Source organism: Grosmannia clavigera, assembly GCF_000143105.1.
Source record: "Grosmannia clavigera kw1407 unplaced genomic scaffold GCSC_97, whole genome shotgun sequence".
Taxonomy (NCBI): domain Eukaryota; kingdom Fungi; phylum Ascomycota; class Sordariomycetes; order Ophiostomatales; family Ophiostomataceae; genus Leptographium; species Leptographium clavigerum.
In genome coordinates this window covers 1456175-1471726 of record NW_014040560.1, presented here as the reverse complement: position 1 = coordinate 1471726, position 15552 = coordinate 1456175, and the positions used below count along the sequence as shown (strand labels likewise).

General features: G+C 54.1%; 6 protein-coding genes across 6 annotated transcripts; 3 read left to right on the top strand and 3 right to left on the bottom strand.

The window, feature by feature from the left end:
• Nucleotides 1-939: 939 nt before the first annotated feature.
• CMQ_4485 (Ras small monomeric GTPase) lies at nt 940-2010 on the bottom strand (the record flags this gene model as incomplete). Its single annotated transcript, XM_014312641.1, has 6 exons — nt 940-1364; nt 1466-1494; nt 1552-1574; nt 1655-1734; nt 1895-1926; nt 1988-2010. The coding sequence occupies 6 exons, from the start codon at nt 2008-2010 to the stop codon at nt 940-942; spliced, it is 612 nt and encodes a 203-aa protein (XP_014168116.1).
• A 2086-nt stretch (nt 2011-4096) lies between these two features.
• Nucleotides 4097-4672, top strand: CMQ_4537 (uncharacterized protein; the record flags this gene model as incomplete). Its single annotated transcript, XM_014312693.1, has 2 exons — nt 4097-4240; nt 4382-4672. The coding sequence occupies 2 exons, from the start codon at nt 4097-4099 to the stop codon at nt 4670-4672; spliced, it is 435 nt and encodes a 144-aa protein (XP_014168168.1).
• Nucleotides 4673-5321: 649 nt separating this feature from the next.
• CMQ_4549 (pq loop repeat protein) lies at nt 5322-6965 on the bottom strand (the record flags this gene model as incomplete). Its single annotated transcript, XM_014312705.1, has 4 exons — nt 5322-5664; nt 5771-5823; nt 5989-6273; nt 6939-6965. The coding sequence occupies 4 exons, from the start codon at nt 6963-6965 to the stop codon at nt 5322-5324; spliced, it is 708 nt and encodes a 235-aa protein (XP_014168180.1).
• Nucleotides 6966-7886: 921 nt separating this feature from the next.
• On the top strand, nt 7887-8905 carry CMQ_4633 (uncharacterized protein; the record flags this gene model as incomplete). Its single annotated transcript, XM_014312789.1, has 3 exons — nt 7887-8208; nt 8287-8513; nt 8579-8905. 3 exons carry the CDS (start codon nt 7887-7889, stop codon nt 8903-8905), a joined length of 876 nt encoding a protein of 291 aa, XP_014168264.1.
• Nucleotides 8906-9808: 903 nt separating this feature from the next.
• CMQ_4396 (Rho GTPase) lies at nt 9809-10866 on the bottom strand (the record flags this gene model as incomplete). The annotated part of the gene is made up of 6 exons (XM_014312552.1): nt 9809-9872; nt 9945-10177; nt 10240-10420; nt 10491-10549; nt 10652-10684; nt 10837-10866. 6 exons carry the CDS (start codon nt 10864-10866, stop codon nt 9809-9811), a joined length of 600 nt encoding a protein of 199 aa, XP_014168027.1.
• A 2791-nt stretch (nt 10867-13657) lies between these two features.
• Nucleotides 13658-15547, top strand: CMQ_4280 (uncharacterized protein; the record flags this gene model as incomplete). Its single annotated transcript, XM_014312436.1, has 3 exons — nt 13658-14556; nt 14614-15261; nt 15361-15547. The coding sequence occupies 3 exons, from the start codon at nt 13658-13660 to the stop codon at nt 15545-15547; spliced, it is 1734 nt and encodes a 577-aa protein (XP_014167911.1).
• Nucleotides 15548-15552: the final 5 nt, after the last annotated feature.

The following is a 15552-nucleotide window of genomic DNA, read 5'->3' as shown; positions in this document are numbered from 1 at the left end:
GATGGATGTCGTATCGTCGGGCTTTCCAGATGTGTGACAAGAAGACGAGAGAGAAAAGATCGAGATAAAAAGGAAAGGAATGGGACCGGACAGATGCCGCGTGTTTGGGATCTGAAAGAGCCCCGCTGTTGAACTTACGACGGCCTTGCATCCTGAGAAAGGGAGGCATACGTAATCGCTGTTCCGGACGGCCTAATACAGACATGCTTGATACATACTTGCCTGAAATTAAATTGGGGCTGAGCGAGCCACGCGGCAACAAAACGGAACTACGCCCGTCACGTGTCGCTCCTGATGGCTGCCTCTCGCACTTCAGACTTCGCATGCTCGTCGGCGTTGCTTTTCTGCCCGTTTCGGTTGCCGATCAGGTCTGTGCTCGATTCTGTGCCATATTACTGCGTACTCCGTACTCGACATCCACCACGCCGCCATTGCAATACGGAGTACTCCGTAGTCCTGTCTGACTTGCACAGCCTCGCAAAATTGAAACAGACTCGTATCTTATTGCAAATTGCAAGCACAGCCCAAGTTGTGCTAACCGGGAGTTGCCTAACGGGTGATAAATTGCCACCTTTGGCAGAAGAATGTTTTTCTTTTGGTCCAGACCAAGAAGCGATCAAAAGCGTCTAAATCTCATCAGTAGGATACCCTTTACCCGGTATATCGTAAACTCCGTGTGTGCGCTCCCATCCAGTTTTCAAACTCCTCAAAGCCCAAAATCCTATACAAAGGTGTGTTACCTTGCGGTAAATGAAAAATAAATCAGTGAAAAAAAAAAGAACACAGAAAAACAATATCCTGACAGCTATTTCCCCCATTTTAATCCGGGTGCACGTGGCCAATGCTCAGGTCTGTTGCTCCACATAATTCAACGTTTTGTTATCGATGAAAGCAGAGTGAAGACGGATGTACTGAATAGAAAGGCATGTGCCGCGCCTATCACAAGATTGTGCAACGGTGGCCGTCTCGCCGACGCCGGCGTCGCTTCCTCTCCGAAGACGCGTTTCCTTCGTACTTGTAGTCGTCTTCGTAGGCCTGGGCAGGACTGATATCGTCTTTCCTAAGCATTTGCCGGCACAGGTCGATGAACACCTCGTCGACGTTGGTCCGTGTCCGCGCGCTAGCTTCGTAATACGGGGCATTCCACCGTTGTGACAATGTGAAAGCCTTGCTTCGTGTCACCGCTCGCTGGTCCTCAAGGTCAGCCTTGTTTCCAACAATGACAATGGGGACGTTCTCGTCGTCTTTGATGCGTATGATCTCCTCACGCAGCATTGTCAGCTCCGTGAGGGACGAGGGTGATGTGATGCTGAAAACTAATAAGAACCCCTGGCCGGTTTTCATGTAAAGATCCCGCATGGCGACTAGCAATGGGGACAAGAAACATGTTAGCGAATGAGTCACCCCAGGCGCTCGCAGAATGCGCTTCCGTCGTTGCCCACGGTCAAGTTGGGGTCAGGCATACCAAACTGCTCAGTGCCAGCTGTGTCAAGACTAGGGAGAGGGTTAGTCGAATCTACACACGATCATCGTGGTGGCAGAGAGCCTTACATCTCCAGCATCACTTGCCGGTCCTATAAGGCATGACGGTCAGCCTCTTCTTCATACAGCTTTTAGGGGGGAGATATGATGTCTCTCAGAAGGTATGACTCACGTCAACAGTGACCTGTGTCCGGTAGGAGTCCTCTATGGTAGGGTCATAGCTTTCAATCCATTGATTGTGGACAAACTGGGCTGTTTGACTGTCAGTAAGACGATCAGGTCTATGTCATGTATCAAAAGCGTTCTAACCTGTGAGACAACTCTTTCCTACGCCACCTAGCACTTGGTGTTAGCACGCAACGGAGCTGCAAGAGATGTTATCCAGAAACGGGAATACGTGGGGAAAACACACCTGCGCCTAAAACGACAACATGACATTCGCGACTACGAAGTATTAGTGATACGGTCCCAGGAGCATGCAGCCACGACAACGACAAGATCTCACCACGCTTGGTATCGAGGGGCCATGACGGCTGAAGAAGAAGCAGATTCGCTTCACTGTGTTGCCAATCTACGTTGGCACTAGTCCCGCTTCTCCCCGTTGTGCCAGTTGGCTGAGAAGTAGGAATTGAGGCGGATCAGCCCGTCGAGGTACGACTATATGATGCTCCACCAGGTGCAATTGTGATCGTGGCAGTCGTCAAAAGGAAAGGGGACGTTGACAAGTATGGAATCAAGATGGTATACAAGACAGACCAAGAAAATAGGGTCGTAAGGGGCGTATAGCGAGGTCGGAGGAGAGGCAAAGTGAGAGAAGGGGGTAGAGAGAGGGGTACTTGCAGTATATAGGTAAGGAGGTGAGGTAGAAGTGCAGAAAGGGAAAGTAGGTCGTGCGTGACCACTGAGACTGGTGATTCTAGGAGAGAGCTAGAGAGAGAATGGAAGTGGATTGGACGTAATATCTTACAAGACGAGCGAAGAAATAGCGAGTGAAAGTGAGAGAAGGGGGCAAGCAAAGTGCCGAGCCGCTGAGGAGAAGGAGGGGGGGAGGGAACTAGAAATGATGTCGGGACAAAAGCTAAGGACAAAATGACGGGCACCCGGGGGTACGGTATCGACAGCGTTGACAATTTGGGGATCTGCAAGGTTGGATGTTTTTTTTTGGCTTTTTTGGCGCATGTGACGGACAGTGGTTCTTTAAGAAAATGGCCCACGGTGTTAGCTATCTTACAGGGACATTGCTCCAGCTAAGGCGGCTATCAGCAGCAGGGCGGCGTGTTTTCGTAGGGCACCTGCTGCCCAAAGGGAAAGACGAAGGAACCCAACTCGGATATACGCGTAATAGCAGTGAGGAAAGGGAAATGGACCAAGAAGGAAGGAAGCCAAATGGGGGTGGTCGCACTGGCGAGAACGAGTTCCTCCCCCCTATTATTTAGGGTCCTATTCGCTGTTTTTTTTTTTTTCATTTTTTTGCGTCGTATTTTTTTTCTCTCGCTCTCCTCCAATTCTTTAACTCCCCCTCCTTCCTCTTCATGTGCCCCGCAGCAAGCTCATAATATGCGGATGGAAACCAAACACAGCTAAGCCAATCCTGCCCCTAAACAGCCGGCCTCAGGAAAAGAAAAAGGGCATCCACCCCCAAAAGTAAAACATAACCCCACTTTTCAACGAACGCTACGACCGTACGGACCCAGTAGTTCAGTAGCTCGGAGAGCCTAGCGACGAGCGTCGGGTTGGGACGTTTGGGCTACGACGGGGAAGAGCAGCTCGGAAGACAAGCACAGAAAAGGAGAAGAGCTGTAGGGGGGCGAGTGGATTTAGCGGATAATGTAGGGAGGATAGGGGGCGCAAGGGCAGAATGACGCTACAGAAAGGTACAACCTGATTCGCAGGCGACGGGCTCCAGCCGGCGCGCGTCTACATTTTTTAATTGTTAGTATGTACGAGTAGGCTGTCGGTGTCCCAGGGACCAGGTTCAGGGGGGGGATAGGGGGGACCGCGAGCCAGGAGAACGGAAAGAGGGCGATGTGTGGCTACCCGATTTTCTTCATTGTTCTTCGAACAGTTACACGGTACGGAGTACATGGTAGCGACGGGGGTCGCCATACAAAAGTAAGATACTCGTACATGCTATGTCTCGTACGGCTTAGTCACAACGGGCACGGGAAGAAGAAGAAATACAGGGATGGAGCGGCAGCAAGATTCCTCAGCCGTCGTACTATGTATCTTACCAGACGGATGCAACATCAAGGGAGAATGAGGGAAAACAAGAGGGCAGAGAGCAGACCGGGCAGGTCAACCCGAGGTGGCACAGACAGCGGATGAAGCAGACACGACGCATCTCAGGATGTTGTGCAGGCGAGATACTACATAGTATGTGAGATACCATCCGCAACAGTCAGCTTCTACATCCAGCCAAGTGCCCGGCGCACAAGAGAGAGAGAATGCACACGCCGCCTGCAAGCTTGCCCGCTCGAATGCGACTGCATGGGTAGTGTACGATAGTGTGAATCTTACGTATCATCTAGTCTATGTAATACGTCCAAACGGCACCTCGCATTTTCTCTGCCAGCCGGAACAGGTTCCCCCAATTCCGCGCCCACCGCTTAGAATCATGCGGGCGATACCCAGTGTTTTCTTGTGCGCCGCAATTCCCAGCGCTAGCCGGTTCCAGCTGGGGCCGCTAGGGCCCACTGGAGCCCACTGGAGCGACTGGAGCCCGCTGGGGGGTCCGCTGGGGCCCGCTGTGGCTCTCCCCGTAAGAGAATCTGAGCCCGAGGCGAAAAAGCGCGCACTTCCGCCAGCCCATCGTTTCAAAACCGCTCGTGTCCTCATCCCACGCATACGAGCGCGGCGCGGGGACAGCTTGTGACTCGTGCCATGTACGATGCTCCGTCAGATACATAGTCTGGACATGTCCCATCGGCTCGTATTGCACGGCACACGGCGGACTAGCACAAAAGCCCGGCGAGCCGCGAGTCTAGCCAGCGCGCGAGGCATGCCTCCGGCTCCGGGCTGCCAGAGCCAATCGCAGACATCTAGACTGGGCCGTGGCCTCAGCCCTCCTGATGACGGCCTGATCTGCGTCCTGTCAGTGGCCGCCGCCGCGCTTGGCTGGCTCAGCTGGAAACCGGATCTCCAACGTCCACCTCGTATTACATACATAGCAACGCTCGTACTCGGACGATAGTCCATCTCCGAATGCCGGACGGAGTACGGGCACATGACAAATATCAGTAGTATTTCACCTACATGCGTCGTACATATACGCACTGCACCAGCTGACCCCCATCCGGGCTGGGTGGCGCGCAGGATTCGTGTTTTGACTCTCCGCCTCCCGTATCTGTCTCCAGCCTTATCGTCTCCATCGCTATGCATGAGAAGAGGGTCCGGCCCCCAACAAGTAGCCGCCTGTCTGGGGCTCACAGCCTTTACCATACGGTACTTTGGACGGCCTCATCTGCCCTTTATTGACAGCTCCCCGCTTGGCCCAATAGTTCTGCAGACGAGGACGTTGGGCCGCGGACGTGCTAAAGACGAAGCAAGAAAATCGTTAAGTTGGGGTAAAGTGGATTCTGCGTCGTCCTTTTCGAACCGAAAGTCCTTTCTTTCAGCCTTTCAGGCCTGTTTCCGTTGCAGAATCATGTAATATTGTCGGTGTGCATTGCCGCTACTCGGTGTCGAACATCTATTCAAAGCTTCTTCTGATATGGTATGCCGCTTTGCTCCAAGTCCCCAACATCTCATCGTGGCGTCCCCAGCCTTTCCCATCCAAGGAACATATGCATAGTCTATGAATCAACAATAATCACCCGTGCTGTCACGTCCCATCCCGGTAATCATGCCAGTTGGTGCGCAGTCCCTTCGGTGCGTTCCCCATCACTTGGCCCCTTTTCATTCGACGCTTCCTGCTGACCCTCGCCCCCGCTCTCGCAGCCGGTGCATTTCTCTTCGTCGCCACCAACCTTGGGCTTTCTGCCGAGCATGCGCCTGAGCAGTGCCGAGGGCGACAGCCAGTCGTCGCTTTCGCGCTCTGCAAATGCAAACGGCGTGCCCGCTGCACGGTGCTCTGCCAAGATATCGTCAAACGTCTTGCCGTCGGCTTTGGCTTGTTTGCGAATGGCACGCGTGCGGATACGCCATATAATATGGGAGATGAATATGCCAATCTCCAGACACGCACTTCTCATTGTCAGTTTCTTGGTTCTTGTTGCTTTCTTGAACGTGACATTGGGATCTCCGGCCTCTCCACAAGCCTCCTCACTTTCCCGTATCCGTAAAAGCTTACCAGACGATGTACAGAACCCCACCAAGGATATCGAAAGAATTTTGTGCGACTATCTGGTCAGTAAAAAGAGGGGCGAAGGGACAGAAGCACACCAGACGGAATCCTTACCCAAGGCCATGAGTGAGAAGATGGCACCGCTACAGTCCATGCAAAGGAAGATCTGCAACCTGTCAGTGCTTTCTGCATAATCAGAGACACATCCAATCAGCATAACTCACCCAGTTGATCCCCACGACCCGACCTCGGCGCTTCCACAGCTCTGCATATGGCGGCAACAGGCCGGCTGCTAACAGAATCGAAGCCAGGATTCCGACCACCAGTGCCGGTGCCTCATCTCCGCGGTCGTATATCGGCCGAAGTGTCAAAATTAGGGCCGCCTCTACACCGGCAAATATCCCTGCGGTAAGTATATACGCCGCAACGGCCTTCCAGACCGGCCATTTGCTGCCGTAGTACAATACTTGGGCCCAACTGACAAGGCAAAAGGCCATGAACATCTGCGGCTGTATTTGTATGGGTATGCTGAAGTTCTGGATGATAGAGTAGGTACCGAACGGGACACCGCCTGGATCTGTTAGTCAAAACTCGACCAATGGCAGCGCTTGAAACACTTACACACGGCCCAGAGAAACATCATCGCGACGGGCAATCCGTCCGTCTTTTTTGTTTTCCAGTTTGTCCATATTCTGGAAAGTCAGCCAGATTTCCGTGAAATCATATAACATGGGGTTGACTGCATGGGAAAAGTCTCACTGAGGCACGAGCTAAGGCAAAGAGATTAGCAGACATATCTTTGGAACGGACGTGAGAGATCGTGGACACATACTTGCACACACCACAATCTGTGTCTCGCATGATACCTCGGTTAGTTATCAACGTTACACCGGCCGTTAAGATCGAGACACTGCCGCTAAAGTTCAGGCTCTTACACTTTGATGTGATGTTAGCCACTGGCTCAGACCAGATGAAGTACGCCGAAACAGTTAAAGCTAAGATGCAGCTTACTTGTGCCGATGGTCTGAATGAAACCAGAGAACCTTGTTTAGTTTACGCATCTGGTTACCATAAGGGGGCCAATACCACTTACACCCAAAACAGTCGAAGTCTAAAAGGCCTTGCTATTAGCTTTCCAACTTTCTCACACAAACCAAGATGCAGAACTGCCTACCACAGTAGTTCCTGACTGAGGTGCCATTTTTTCTCACAGACAGCTGACTGGTCAGCGACAGCTATGGCGGTCTGCGAGCAAAAACACGGCAAGCCTAATTCCGAATTTCCCGGAAGCCAACCCAACCTATATGGACAAGCAGAGAAACCCCGGGCGAAAGATCGAGTTCAACTTTTTAGCAATAATATGTCGAAAGAAGACTGTGAGTTTGAAAGCAATACGGCCGGTCGTGACAACCGATAGCCGATGGCGCGATAATAAATGGAAGCTAAGATGTTGCAAAAAAAAGCCCCAGTAAAGATCGATCATTTGATTAGTCACAGGTCGTTTTCACACTCCCAATGGAGTTATTTTTGTTACCTAACTCAATCTCGAGAGATCTGTATGTCCGACGTTGAGATCGAATGTTTTTACTACTATCGATTTAGCGTACATGAAAGGCTGGATGAGACATCCACATCGTCGTAAACACATACGACAATGACGACCGAGCTGACTGACGGTGACGCCCTCGGCGGTCTGCAAAGAGGCTCTCGGCGGTCTGGAACGACATCGGGTTGACAATCAGGAGTCTGGCATGTCTCGTGTGATATATCGGCACCGAGATTGACTAGTAACTTGCGTCAAATTTTGGGCTCGCAACGGATGTTTTCCACCACTCGTGAAGTTGCCGACGCAAGGCTGCGGCTGTGCATCGCAATTGCATTGTCTGCGAGGCTTCGCATTGGTGAGCGATTCGAGCATCTTACTCATGGTACGGAGTACATAGTTGAACTAGGGGCGCACGGGCCTTCTTCAAACCAGCGAAATGACCGGGCAATGCTCACCGCCTATTTTTGTCAATCCAATTTACGGCAAAAAAAATACAGAAAAGATAGTAGTTTTAGGTGTGGTGATAATAGAGGAAAAGTTCCGCAGAGCTCGTCCGACAAAGCTGCAATTAACAAGATGGCCGGCACCGTCCCTCCACAGAGATCGCGGCCACCGCGGCCGCAGCAAAGAAAGAGGAAGTGGAAGCCACCGGTGGAAGAGGGAGCGGCGACCAAGCCGACGGGCGAGACACCGGCTGGCGACAAGGCTGCTCGGAAGCGACAGAAGAAGAAGCGCAATGCCACCGACGCCGACGACGGCGACATGGACTTTGATCTCAGCATCAACCGTGCTGTAGCGCGAATGGACAGCAACCTGCTGGCGAATTACGTGGCCCGACAGACGCTGCGGTTCGGCAAAGATCTGAGCCCGGTCGAGCTGGCCGATCTGACACTGGATGGTAGGTGGCAGTCAGCCGTTTCCCTGTCTAGTTTTTCTCTAGTGTCCGTCTCGATCTGATTTGTGTTTTCTTCCCCAGCCAAGCCGATCCTCGATACGTCGTCGTACGACAAGGACCGCACAGTCGATAACCTGCCCCATTTCCTCGAGACCTTCTGTGATGGTGGCCAGAAGCACCTGTCCCAAGCGTCCAAGGACAAGGGCGCACCTCACACGATCATCGTCACAGGAGCCGGGATCCGGGCGGTCGACTTGGTGCGGGCAGTCCGCTCCTTTCAGACCGCTAACAGCACGGTGTCGAAGCTGGTGAGCGAGCAGTCCTTCTGGCCTCCCCGGAACAGAGCCTGTACTGACTTTTCTCGCCTTCTCAGTTTGCGAAGCACATCAAGCTGGCCGAGGCCGTCTCGTTCCTCCAGAGCCACCGCACAGGCATCGCCGTCGGCACGCCCGCCCGACTCATCGACCTGCTTGACAGCGGTGCTCTCTCTTTGACCCATTTGAAGCGCATCGTCGTCGACGCGTCGCACATCGACCAGAAGAAACGCGGCGTTCTCGATATGCAGGACACGGCACTGCCGGTTGTGCGCTGGCTGGCGCGCCCCGAGCTGCGGGCGCGTTATGGCGGCAACGAGGAAGACACCCCAACTGACAGCAAAGATGACAAGGCGGCCCAGCCACTATCTATTCTGTTTTACTGATCAGAGATATGGTCGGAGGGAGAGAGCTATGGGATCGATTTACTTGCAAAGAAAGCATCACGAAATCCGCCACGGGTGCTGGGCTTTCGGCGTATGAGGCGTTCACTTGGATATATCACTAAAAAGTGTACTTGCATGGACGTGGGAATGTAGCTATAGGAGACGGGACGGTATAGATAAAAAGATCTTCGACAAATAGCAAAAGCTATCTGTTCATTTCCGGCACCCATTTCCGACGACAACCAGGTGCTGGTCAACATCATGTTCTTTACACACAAAGAAACGTCCACCTTCTTGCTTCGATTATGCAGCTCATGTAGTGTATTTTCTAGTAACGCGTACGCTTAGCCGAATTGTATTATTCAACACACCAGAACAGAAGGCAAGGCAGGACGACTTTGCTGCTGCGACCAATGCTGCCATATCATCGCTACCTCAGGACTCTGCCTGCCGAAACTGAGACATGTGAAATAGAAAGCGAAGCAAATCCGGGAGATCCAAAAAGAGTAAATAATAAACAACCGACACCGGTTGACCTGTATCTGGATAAGGAGAAATATAGGGCCAAGAAAGGGTAACATAAAAATCCAAAATCGAAACCGAAGACAGAATATTGCTATCCGTCAAATGAAAGACATGCCATGGTTGCTTTCATGTGTCTGTGTCCCACTCCGTTGCCCTGCTTGCTGTTGCTCTACTGCTCCAAACGAACTAAGCTTCGTGTCTCCCGTCATCCCAAACACCCTCGACGGAGAGATCGCCACATACAATGCACACAATGTGAAGAGCCAAAAAGGGGGGTATCCACTCTGTTCACGTCGATGACGGTCCATATTCTTTCGTTGTCGCTTTCGCTCTCATCGGGGCCAACGAAACTACCGCTGCCGCCGAGACTGCTGCCGCTTATAGGACGGTGCACTTGGACTTCTTCGGCTTTTGCTGGACTGGCCGAGGGTTGAGCACGGCACTGTGAGCAACAGTTAGTAACACTGCAGAGACTGGCGAACGAACAACCTAGAAACAAGGAGGCTGGGCGTACCGGATAGCCTCGTCAAAGACGCTCTTGAGATTACGCTGCGTCAGAGCCGAGCACTCGAGGTATTTGTGTGCACGAATCTCCTTTGCGCAGATCAGAGCCTGGTCGTACGAGACGGGCTCCATGCGCTTTTGGCGCAGCGAATCGAGCGTAGCCTGGTCCTCGCGAAGATCCAGCTTGGTGCCAACGAGGATGATGGGAACATTCGGAGCATGGTGGTCGATCTCGGGGAACCACTGAACCGCTGTCAGTACGGCAACACGCCATGCGAGGGCCGCGTCTCGAAGCACCAGCGTACCTTTGCCTTGACGTTGTCAAACGACGGCGGGCTGACGATTGAGAAACAGATAAGGAAAACGTCGGTTTGGGGGTAGGACAGTGGGCGCAGACGGTCGTAATCTTCTTGACCGGCGGTATCCCAAAGGCCCAAGCTGATGGGCTTCCCGTCTACCATCACACTGGCTGAGTAGTTGTCAAACCTGTCTCACTATCAGCAGCCGTTCACTGGCAATGAGCGGATATGAGCACACAGCTAAAGACAAGACATACACTGTCGGGATGTATTCGCCAGGGAAGGCATTCGTTGTGTATGAGATTAGGAGACATGTCTGTTGGGAAAACCAAGGTTAGAAAAGGTTGTGGAAAAGGCTGTGCGCGACCAGAGATCTTGGGTATCACAAAGGCAGATGACCAGAATGAAAAAGACGTACCTTGCCGACGGCACCATCGCCGGTCACGACACACTGTACCAATATTGTCAGCCTTCATGCAGCGATCGTTGGCAGAATTACTCTTCGGCCATTGCCACCGATCCGCCTCGGGCGGTTGCCTCGGGCGTTTCTTCGGGCGAACTATTGGCAACGCTCCAAGTCCGCGCTGCAGAGATAGATCGCACCTTCAAGGACTGAACGCCGGGAGCGGCCATTGTGAATTTTGTTTGCGTTGAATATTTCCGGAAAAGGATACCGGCTCGTTATCCGTCTTTCGTCTCGTGGGCTGTCTGCTCTAACGAGTGTGTATGGGGCAGGCGCTGTATAGGCAATGTTTCTGGGCGCAATGAGCTGGCTGTCTGTGACGTCGGTGCCTTGCCGTCTATTGCTCGGATGCTTGATGGTCGTCGTGTAGAGAGAATACTGCGAAGAGCAAGTATAGGAGTTAATTAGATGTTTTTAGATCGATGAATCAGGTGCTGTCTACGAATGTATGTCTGCTCGCTTTGTGCTTCGGAGAATAGAAATTGGGCTTAGATGGTTTCGGGAAGGGGAAGAAAGCTTGCGCGAGAGAATGGAATGAGCAGTGGGGAGAAGAAAAGTAAAGAGCGGCTGGTACACTAAGAGTTGCTCGAGCCGCTTCGTTAGGCAGGGTAGCGGTTTTGGAGGGGGGTGAGGGGCGGTTATGTTTGACGGTGGAGCGCAAGGTAGGGGGTTAACAAACAGTAGTCAGAGTTGGCCAAGCTCCGGGGAGTGCTTAACCTGCACAGGGACGGAACGGTTTGAGAAGCATACCCAAGAGTGGAGAGAGAGGAAGAGAGGCCGACTAAGAGAACACAAGGCCGAGTGCGAGCGGAAAGGAAGCGGAGGGGAAGCAGAGGCAACAGAGAGAGCAGGGACGGCAGAACAGAAAAGTGGAGGTCTGAGATGTAGAGATAAAGCACAAACCGAGCCGTTTCAGCGTCGATACACGTTATAGGAGGAGGGGGGGTGTTGAAAAGGGGTTAGATAGATGACTGTTGCGTCGCACAGCGTTTCTAGGGGAGGTCGGAGAGGTATTTGAAGTGTTTGGGGCTTAGAAGAACACTACTCCCGTAATGCGTGTAGAGAGTGAAGGAGAAGAAAGGGAAACGGGGCGAGAGCGAATTCGGATGGAGCCAGGATACGGAGCAGATTGGCCGGGGCGTCGAGTTCTAATATCGTATCTTACCTTTCTTTTGTCTTGGGGTGGAATCGTTCGAGGTTGGAACCGGTAGCAGTGAGCAGTGAGGGTGAGCAGTGAAGACGAGGATCTGCCGACAGCGTTGGGACAAGTAGAGAGAGGGGAGAAAGAGGAGAGGCGAGCCGGGCGGAATCATAATAAAAATACTGACTGGCCTGGGAAGGCCTGGGCTGTCCGTCTAGGCGATAGGAGCGCAGAGAGACGGTGAGATAAAACGATAATAGTAGGGCAGGTAAAAGAACGGGGACTCTGGCGGTCTCATTGGCTGTGGGAGGCGACTCTGGCTGGCCGTGCAGTGGGCCCCAGCGCATGTGGGGGGCCATTTAGCTGGCTGGGCTGCTCAGCCAGCTTCAATACAGTAAGTACTCAAGAAGTCTACCGTATCTGGAGGTGGCCTACAAGAGAGTGACAGCTATTTAAGTTGGCCTGGACGGTCCCACGCCCGTGCAGAGGAAGTATTCGTACGCAGAGCGTATGCAAGCTATACTCCGTAAAAAGTTTACGAGCAAGATACATTTGGAGTACTCCGTACTCCGTACTAAGATGCTCACTAGCCTATAGCAATGATGACAAGGCCAGCGTTCAAGTTGGTCCGATAGGCGCGTTGCAGAACGCCACAGGAAGAGCAGCGGGATAGGCAGAAAAAGGAAAGAAATGCCAGTAGCCGTACGGAGTACTCGTACTCGTACACGGCCGTCAGCCCTCCCCCCCCCGGTCGACCGATATCTCTCGATCGATCGCGTGTTTCTGGCACTGAATGGGGTGGCAGGGGGGGTATAACTGCGCTCTTTGTATTGCCTCTTGTGCCCTTTTGCTGGACAAAGTCGCCGACTCTTGACACAGAGGATGCATCATATGGCGCCTGATCGCGTGGAAGAGGGGAGAAAAGGGGACCCGCTCGTTGCCAAGGCACAAGAGCAGCAGGTGATTGGCCGCTGCACAAGGCCCAAACTGTCTACTCCGTACTCCTTAGGGAACGGACATATCCTGGCCTCGGCGCTGACGAGAGGCAACGTTTCTGCTGCATACTTCAGAGGCAGACGTGCCATCTCGCGTTCTCATAGGCGTACTCCATCCTCGTAGACAGCCCCTTTACCTCGTCTTCCCTGGGTCCCACAGCCCGCTTTTTCTGCCAGGGAGGCAAAAAGCAACGAGGCTATTGCTGTGGCTCTCGGGTGGACGTTATGTGCTGTGCGTGGCTGTGTGAAGGGCATGGACCAAGATGGCTGCTTTCCGGCGACTCTGATCCGCAAGGCAATACAAAGCGTACTCTTCCATCTGGATAGCTTCCGGAAGCACTCCAAACAGGGGCCGACCCGCCCACAGGGATATGGATATGCTCCGGACACATTATCGTAGCAGGTTCGGCCATGTGTGTGTCTTCACTCCGTCCGGTGTCCGTCGTACGCTGTGCAGGAGTAAAGGGTGGCTGTGCGTTCTCCCAGAGCTCGAACTGTATCAGACATGTTACTGACAGTACCAGTGCTACGTATCGAATCTTACACTTCTTGGCCTGCAGCCACTTTCAAGACACATCACAAACAGCCCCTGTACATAGCATGGTCTAGGCAGTTGCGTTGCGGGCGGTTCCTTCCTATCGGGCTTATCGGTATGTGTACCACGTGGCCGACGCGTCTAATCCTGGCTGGACGCACGCGTTTGTGGCTGAGGATCGCGGCGCAGCTGTGAGCCGGGATATGGAAAGTTGAACGGCGATTTTGCATGCAAATGCACCGTGGACCAGCTACGCGAACTGCGCCGGACAAGACAACGCCTCCGCCACGATGAACACGTCTACGCCGGGCCGACCGTTGACGGCTGCCAGGACGCCGGCTACGAGCAGCCGCGGACGGCGAGGCTCTCAGGGCTACAATGCGTCGGGAACGTCGGTGCGCACGCCGACGATGACGATGACGATGGGAAGCGCAGAGAGCAATGCTGCAGCTGCTGGGCGGCGGACGCCGGGCACGGGCCAACAGTTGCAGGCGTCGGCAGCGCGGACACCGCACGCGCGAGCGGCTCTGCTGGCGCTAGATACGCGGCGGGCAGCCATGTTTACGCCGGGTGGCCGCCAGAGCCGTCGAAAGAGCGGCCGATATCTGCGCGAGTCGCCGCGCGATCTGCTGCGCAACCTCAGCCGGCGGCTGGCCCCAATATCCCAGCCGGTGGCCACGTCATCGTCGCCGGCCTTTAGCAGCAGCGGCGGCAGCTCCGGCCCGAAGAGCCGCTTGAGCAGTCTGAGCAGTGTCCTGGAAGACCGGGTGGGCAACTTCTCAGTGACCGGGATCTATGACGACGATGACGATGATGATGATGCCGACTCCCTCCCGCTCGATCGCCCGCGCATGTCGCTCCCTATCGAGGACGACGACAACGACGACGACCTGCGGCCGCACCGGTCGCAAATCCTGGACGACGAGGAGAACTTTACGATGCGGTCAATCGAGCTCGCCCGCCGCACGGCTAACCTCGAGCAGCTGCAACAGGCCCGGCGCTTCTCTAGGGGCAGCCTGGGTCGCAGCAGCATCGGAAGCCTGGGCATGAGCGACTACATCGACGGCTTCATCGGCAGCGCTGACGGCGACGATGACCGAGACGAGCGTCTGCAGTCGGCCTTTTTTGCGGACGGGGCGTTTGACAATCTGGCCGTCGAGCAGCCGGGCGAGGACATTACGTTTGAACGGTACGTGGGACTGTCTGGGTGCGTCGCTTCCTGCAGTGTCTAATGCATGTCGTTCAGACTGGACTCGGAGAGCGGACAGCAGATGGACGCCTTTGATGGTCGCGAGAGCGGCTTTGGGGTCATTGATGTGCCACTAAATGGAGACGAAACGACCTTTCTGTTGGGCCCGCAAGGTGGTGCCGATCAGCCGATGGCAGACGAAACTGCAGGACCGGCCTATTCGGACGGTGGAGACGACGGAGGACCGGCAGATGCCGACGTGGGTACTCCCTTTGATGACTACGGCGCTGGAGACGACAATGGCGGAGGATGGCCGGACTCGCCGGAGATCGATATCGAGGAAGAGGACGCTGGGGAGGATGCAGCGGTCACGACTGCTCTTGCTTCCATAGAAGCAGCCTCCCAGTCTAAGCTGCTCGCTCGCGATGCCCAGAACAAGGATGCACGAGCTATCAAACGGGCCAGACTGTCACGACACGGAATCGAGTATCCGTCGCTGCCGGTGGGCGTGGTGAAGCGCATTGGCCAGATGTTTGCCCAGGGCAGTGCAGCCGGCAAGACAAAGCTCAGCCCAGACACGGTGGCTGCCCTGACCACGGCCTCGGACTGGTTCTTTGAGCAAGTTGGCGTCGACCTGGAGAGATACTCCAAGCATGCCGGCCGCAAGACAATCGACGAGAGCGACATGCTTCTATTGATGAAGAGGTATGTGCGAGACGGAGGGCAGCTTTTTTGCTCGTGTCGAGGTATATGATACAAAATACAGGTATATATGATGGCTAATATCGGTTGGGGGTGATATAGACAGCGACAAGTCAGCGCAACAACAACGCCCTTCTCGCTCGCCCAGCGCTATATGCCGCGTGAGCTTCTGCAAGAGCTGCGCATGATACCAGAGGCACCCGTCGGCAAGAGTCGACAGAAGCGGCGGCCGCGGGTGTCGTCGGCCGTCCGGAAGGCGGACACAGGGACGGACGAGAACGTGACTTGAAACTG